Here is a 7,500-nt window from a genome sequence, read left to right as displayed (position 1 = left end):
GCGATTTCAAGTTTAAAAATTACAGGCAAATTACCTTGATCCACACAGAATATCCCAGTAAAAAGAACTGAGTATGTGAAGCGTCCATTACGGTAAAAAGGTGCTTCCCACTTCACATGGGCTTTCCGGGATCCCTCTGTTTTGACAAACACATTTACTGTTCCTTCAGGAGGAGCTTCTAGAGTTCGATTTTCCACCTGTGAGTATAAAAAGATTTATTTTTGTTTGCAAATAAAATAAGTACATGCTTCGCTTTGAGCATATTTCTTCAAAGAATCTCTTTTTACTGTGAAGTAAACTATTTTGACAGTAGCATCTTGTATGAATACCTCATTTTGTCAGCAGGATCAAAGCATACCTCATGTTTTCTTCCCCCTGCTGTTAAAGCTTAGAATTTGAGCTCCTGACCAAGGCAGTTGTTTGTGATTTCCAGAATATATGGATCAGCTCACACTGTGATAGTGCCTATGGCTGTGCATAGCCATATACTATTTCTAAGGTTGCTTAAAAAATAATTTTTATATGATTGCAAAAGATAAGAAATGCACATAGCCTGTTTTCATAAGTTCCTGACTGAAGTGATAGACTTCTGGCCTTTTCAAAAAGCCACACCAAGCAACTTGACACAACACACACACACACACACACACACACACACACACACACACACACACTCGGACACACTTTTTTAAGAGCTGTTTTGCTAGGTATATAAAGATGGCACCGTGCTGACATTAAGAGATATATGCACATCAGGGACTCCACCTCCAAGATCCAATCACAAAAAATGTTGATATAGTGTTAATGAACTTGTGCAGAAAACAGCAAAAGATAAATTATTTGAATAGAAGTACTCTGAAATAAAATATAATCCCTAACTGCACAGAAGCCAGGAAGATTTCAATCGCTAAAACATAAAATGACTAAAGAAAGAGGAAATAGAAATTAGAAAGGGGCGAGCAACCCCCTCGGGCCTCCTCCCACTGTGGGAGCTTTTCTGTCCTCTTAATAAATTCTGCTTTAATTTAAAAAGAAAGAAAAAAAGAAAGAGAGAAAGAAAGAAAGAAAGAAAGAAAGAAAGAAAGAAAGAAAGAAAGAAAGAAAGAAAGGAAAGAAAGGAAAGAAAGGAAAGAAGGAAAGAAGGAAAGAAAGAGGAAAGGAACTTAGAATTTCTTACTGTCTTTTAATCACTGGCTTAGGCTTAGTTATCTAATCATTATGAACTCATAAGCATCACTCATAAATATTTGACCTTTTACAAGTTATTGAATGTGTTGATAATTTCAACTTTATTCTTAAAGCACAGGCTCATGCCTCCCAAGAAGGTGATCAAACATGAAATCCTTAGGCAGGCAAATATTCTCAATTATGAAACCTTTATTTGTTAGGGTGAATACACTTTGTCAATTATGAAAATAAATGTGAAAAAGACAGAGTGTTAATTTTTAATAAGTATGAAGTCACAACATGTTTTATTTTTATCAGAGAAAAGCTATGGGGTTCTTTGGATCTATAATTTCTATTCATTATATTATAGCCTAATAGCTATGTTCAAAAATTATAAAGAAATGAGGATGGAAAAATATCAATTCATCATTTTAATATTTTGTAACAATGCAGTTTCATTATGTCCATGTATATAGTTCAAATTATTATATAGAAAATTATTTTAAAGCATTCCAAATAAATAAGCCTCAAACAAGGGTACCTACATAATGAATATTTGTATACCTAACCCTGAATTGTACCCTACATTTTTAAAATAAAAAATAGATAAAAACAAAATAAAATGAGATTCAAAAAGTTGAAGAATTAGCAGAAATTCCAGATAATTATATTACAATCTTCAAACATCTGATACATTTAAAATAAAGATGTTTTATAAAATGTCCTTAAGTATTTGGATAAGCACTTCAGTTTTTATTGTACATTAAATTTGGCAACTGTAATACTTTGCTCTGGTCTTTTTAAAAAAACTTTTTTGTTTATCTACCTTGTCTTAAAAGGAATATTAAAGAAATGGCACTGGGGAAGGTAAATGTTGGCTTAACTTTGAGCTGGAAACCTCCCTGGACACAGAAAAAATATTTGAGAACAAATGTACTGTAAAAACATACAAACATTGTAATAAAATGCTATTCTTAATAAAACTCTTACTATGTTCCAGAAATTCTTGCCTAAGTGATATTTTATTTAATTTTTTACAGCAACTCTCTTAAGGTAGGCATTACTTCTCTTGTAATAGTTGAGAAATCCGAGGCATGAAAGAAGATGTATGTTTCCTCAGGAGATATGGGAAATGACAGCAGGGTTAGGGCAGACTTCTCATATGGGGTTTTCTTGATCATAATATATACTTCCATTAAGATTTAGATGTCTTAAATAGCACATTGACTTGTTTCTTTGCAAAAAATTATTGTGAAAGTGTGAATGTGTGTATACATGTATGTATCTGGATGTTTTTATTTGTATAAGTATGCCATCACTGAGAAATCAGGCAGCTTTTTAATCATATCACACAGCAGTGACCTATAGTTTTGTACCTTATCCTTAAAAGGGCCCTGGAGAATCGATACAATGAATGTTCCAAGACCAGACACAATCATAAAATTCTCAACCTTAGACTCCACTAGTTAACGTTATCTAACATTGGCTAAGTGGGGTGGGGAAGAAGCAAAGAGATTTTCCTATGAAAAAAAATCATTGTATTCTGTTCTAGAAACACAAAATGTGAAGTGGCTCTTTCTGATATAATTGAAAGCAAGGAAAGCATTTAAAAAGTCTATGCTGCATTCTGTTAATTTTTTCATTATTTCAAACAGTTATAAAACCCCTATTACTGGATTTAATTTGACAATGTATATTAGCATCTTGAAATTAGAATCAAAAGCACTGTAAATTGTTTTTTATACTGGAATTTTTTAAAAAGTTAAATACATTGTTTAAATGGATAAGAGTTCAATAAGCCACAGAAGAATCTTTTTGTCAGAATCTTTTTGTCTATTTCTTCTGAACCACAATGAACAGCTAACAAACTTTGGTTAGACTGGGAAAACAAAATGAAATGAGTTAGTACTACACTAAAAAGATCAGAATAAGAAATTTAGCCAAACTTTACCTGTATGATGATCACTTATGTACCTAACCCTGAATTGTACCTCAAATCTTAAAGAAATGATTTTACTAATTTAAAATGTTGTTCTTCTATTATATAAGCAACTTGCTATTTTTGAGGGTGAGCCATACCACATTTGAGACCATGAAGCATATTTGTCACAGAAAACATTGAACAGTATTTCCCTTCATGCATGGATAACATGATATTAAATATAGAGAAGATGTAAAATAAATACGCTTCTCTTGCTAAAATACTGGAATTATCATTTAAAACGTTATTAGGGCCAGACTCGGTGCCTCAGCCTGTAATCCCGCGCCTTTAGGAGGCTGAGGTGAGTGGATTGCCTGAGCCCGTGGGTTCGAGACCTGCCTGGGCAGGCGAGACCTCATCTCTACAATAAATCAAAAAATTAGCCAGGTGTGGTAGCGCGCACCTAGAGTTTCAGCTACTTGGAAGGCTGAGGTGGAAGGATCGCCAGAGCCCAGCAGATCGAGGCTGTCCCGGCCACTGCACTCCAGTCTGGGTGACAGTGAGACTCCAACTCAAAAAAAAAAAGTAAAAAAAATGTTATTAGGTGAACTAAACATTAGACACTTTAAAAAATTTATTCTTTTACTTTTCCAGCAAAAGATTTAAAAATAGAAATAACATCTTTGTTTCAATGAAATATTTTATTTGAAATGTTATGGTATTGGACTTTGGATAAAGAATTCCTGTATACCATTGGCTAAATTTTGTTGAATATCACATTATAATTTATGATAGGCAAGTCTGGCTTTTAGGATTGATTCATAGATTTCTTAAATCAACAAGGACACATTAAAAAGAATCATCAACCAAAAGGAGCTGAATCTGTAATACCCTTCATGATTATGATAGCTATCCAGGACTATTTAGAATACTCAGATATGTAATCGCTTAAGGGCATAACATGCAATATAATTGGCACAAAAATATTTCAGAAACCAGTTGAAGACCTGGGTTTTAGCTTCTTGGCAGCATATAGTTGACTTGTTCTAAATAAAGACATTGCTGTTCAATCCCAGTGATTAGAGATGTATTATTGACTAAGGAAAAGTGTTTGCATACTGAGTACAGGATAAAGAAAAGTACCCAGGGAGAAAAAACCTCTGTGCTATAAGTCAGGATTGAGTCTAGAAACTATGAAGCCGTAGCAGAGCAGGTCTTACAATCCAATTCTGTTCTCCCCATTCTCATCAGAGCATTGTGGCATTTGATTTCTTATGGTTAAAGTCTGCTACTATCTGCAGGATGCAGATCGATAATGGTGTCCCCCTTATTTAAAGTTGCCAGTACATCAGGAGACAGTGTGGAACCAATTTAGTAGCCAGTTTACATTTTGAAAAAGTGTAAATTTCAAGCTCATGTGACATGTTCTTTTGTTTCTTTTTCCTTTTCTGAATGAAGAAGAAAAGCTGGCCTATTGCCATTCCTGCTTTTAAGCATAAGTATCCATCAGAGGGGTCTGGGCTATAAAATGCTTAATGGCAGTAAAGGCTACAACTCAGCTCCACGGATGGATGATGTTAGCTGCTTGGAAAGCAACGAATCTATGAAACAAAATGAGAAGTATAACCAAAAATAAGGATGCAAAAATTAAACCACAGTGCTGTTTTTCAAGGTAATATTTATATAATACATTCTTTAATGAAGACAGAGTACATTGAAATTATAGGGATTTAGAAAACATTGCCAAAAAATCTAAAACTAATGAGTATTTCCCTTAAAATATACAATCTAATTAATCAAGAAAAATGCACAAAAGCACATTTTTAATGTGATGTTTTGAAACCAAAGAATGCCCTGATAGTTTATAACAATTATGTACTACTGAGGTTTAAAATTATGAGAAATAGAAAAGTATACTTTTATCCATCTTTTAACTGCAAATGAGAGATAGATACACATTTCAGATACGATTTCTTAAATTGTGAATATCAAAAGCTGATATTAATGCAACTTCAAATACTATTCTTAGGAAGCTAAATCACATGAGTAAAATGCACCTATTTTATTCCAATAGATGAAGTAACTCAACCTTTTAACTGATTAACCTGTTTGTCATGGAGCATTGTCACTATATTGTGACAATTATGGATTTTCAATTATTTCCATCTTATAATTTTAAACTTACTTAGATGTTAAAATGTTTTGGAAGAAAAACATCCACCTTAAGTACGTCACTAAATTAGACAAAATTTTATATTTGCCTACGAAACCAGTCAACTTTCCTTTCTTTCAGTAAAATGTATATATTCTGCCCTTCACTAGACCTATGAGCAGTCTTGAAATTTATGTTGAATATAAAATCTTAGTAACTCTTAAATGAACTTTTATAAAAAGAAAAATCTCCCATCATGTTTGAAAGGCTAGCTGTGCAGAGAGTGAGTCACCACCACTTACTCCTTCCTTGATATTCAGTGTCATCTGACATTTAATACATACCCAGAATGTAAATTCACATACTCACCAGTGGGCCCAAAGCACAACCTTTGACTGTGCACGCCTGGACTCTGAAGGAATGTAAGCTCCAAGGAGCAAATCCATAAGCATGACAGCTGAGTTTTGAAGAATTGTGAATTAATATACCATCTAGATATAATCCATAACTTGTGATAACACCTGGGAAGATAATAATTGTCTTTTAGTATGACTATTAGACAATAGCAAAGACTGTCTTAAAAAAGACAAGTACTTCTTGATGTGATTTCAAGTTTCATGGAATCACTAAATCACAGTATTTGGTACTTGTCCTTGTCTAAATCCTGTTTTTTCTTATTGATAAAATAGGCTTTACCCTTGAATAACAAATTGTTAAGGTCATTAAGACAAAAACAGAAATAGAACCCATAGTTTCAGTATGGGAATCTTTCTATTGCATCATGTTAACTGCTGTCATTTGTATTACAGATCAAAAGTGAATAAATTAATCACATTTATAATGTTTATTACTTAAAAATATTCTTAATAGGTGTGTTCCCAAAGTAAAGTGACCTTATTTGTTAGTGCATTATATATTACTCAAATATATCAGACACTGTTCTAAAAACCTGACAGGTATTGACTCCTTTTTAACCCTCTCTTTACAGCACTACTATAATAAAGGCAATATTATTGTAATCTTCTTACAGATGAGAGTATTGAAGCATAGAGATGAGGTAACTTGCTCAAAGTTCATAGACAGGAAGTGTCTTGAGTCAGGACTTGAATCTTGGTAGTTAATTAAACACCAGAACACTTGCTCTCAACTACAAAATTAAATCACCTAAATACAAAGTCTTGCACTAATTATACACATTACATTCATGGGGCACTCATAAATGGGTTAAAGAAACTGTTGGGAGCCAACATCTATAGCTACATGGCTGAGGCCTGTAAAGGCCATCTGGAAGATAGCCTCTGACATAGGATATCAGTTATACCTATAATATTGGCGTGTGATTAGTGACCAGTATGCATACATGGCAGTAAAACTTGTAAGTAAATCTCAATACACCTGATGGAAAGTGCATAGCAGAATTATTTCTCTCTGTCTTTCTAAGTTTTACTTCTTTCTAGATATTTTTTAACTTCTATTTCCTGGTAGACTGGGTAGTCAGCTCTTGTTCCGGAAAGCTGTTTCCCCTAGGGCTAAGATTAGAAACTAAATTACCATGATAGTTTTGTTGCCCTGCCCCTAGCCAGGCAGAACATTTTCTTTTGTTTCGTTAATTACCGAAACTCTGTCTGCTTCAGCCCATGGCCGCCATCTTGGCAACCCTGCATTTCCTTGTTCAAGAGTGTGACAGCTACTATTTGATTTTTAGAGTAGACTTGTTAGGATAAAATATATACATATACACTCATAGTTGCATAAATTTATGCTTGCTGTTTTGTTTCCTTTTGCTACATTATTCAAGTGTAATAGTTACTATACGATTTATAAAAGAATTAACGATAAGGTATTAGCTTAATAGGATATAGCATAGTATTAAAGTCCAATCACTAGATCATATAAAAATTAAAGTTTAGACATATGAAACATATGAATTATAGTAAAGTTTTGTAGTTTAAGAATAAGTTTTAACTGAGTTATAAGGCATTACGTTAAATCATAATAGGTTAATAGTATAACTGATAGTTAAGTCATTTAACTAAACTTATAGATTATAGTATAGTGTTAAGTTGATAATATTAATTGTTAAAAATATTGGGAATCAGTGAACTTGGATTGAACCTAGAGTTAACTCAGGAAAGTTTTTTGTATTAATCAGGGTATAGAGCAAAGAGTATAATATGAATGATTCATTGAACATTATGGAAAACACTTTGAACGATTTGTATTGAAATTGTGCACCTGTGACCTTAATGTAAGCATGGCA

At 33.1% G+C, this 7,500-nt stretch overlaps 1 protein-coding gene across 1 annotated transcript in view; it reads right to left on the bottom strand.

Moving 5' to 3' along the window:
• Positions 1-7,500, bottom strand: part of LOC103255181 (usherin) — a 465,104-nt gene that overhangs the window by 339,613 nt on the left and 117,991 nt on the right. The window contains exons 16-17 of the mRNA XM_008053149.2: positions 5,610-5,761; positions 35-197 (exon numbers count right to left, since the gene is read on the bottom strand). Coding sequence (XP_008051340.2) covers positions 35-197; positions 5,610-5,761 — 315 coding nt within the window. The remainder of the gene's footprint in view (positions 1-34; positions 198-5,609; positions 5,762-7,500) is intronic.

This window comes from Carlito syrichta, unplaced genomic scaffold, assembly GCF_000164805.1.
Source record: "Carlito syrichta isolate Samal-C Ts95f unplaced genomic scaffold, Tarsius_syrichta-2.0.1 Scaffold287916, whole genome shotgun sequence".
In the NCBI taxonomy this organism is placed as follows: domain Eukaryota; kingdom Metazoa; phylum Chordata; class Mammalia; order Primates; family Tarsiidae; genus Carlito; species Carlito syrichta.
This window is presented reverse-complemented; position numbering and strand designations above follow the sequence as displayed.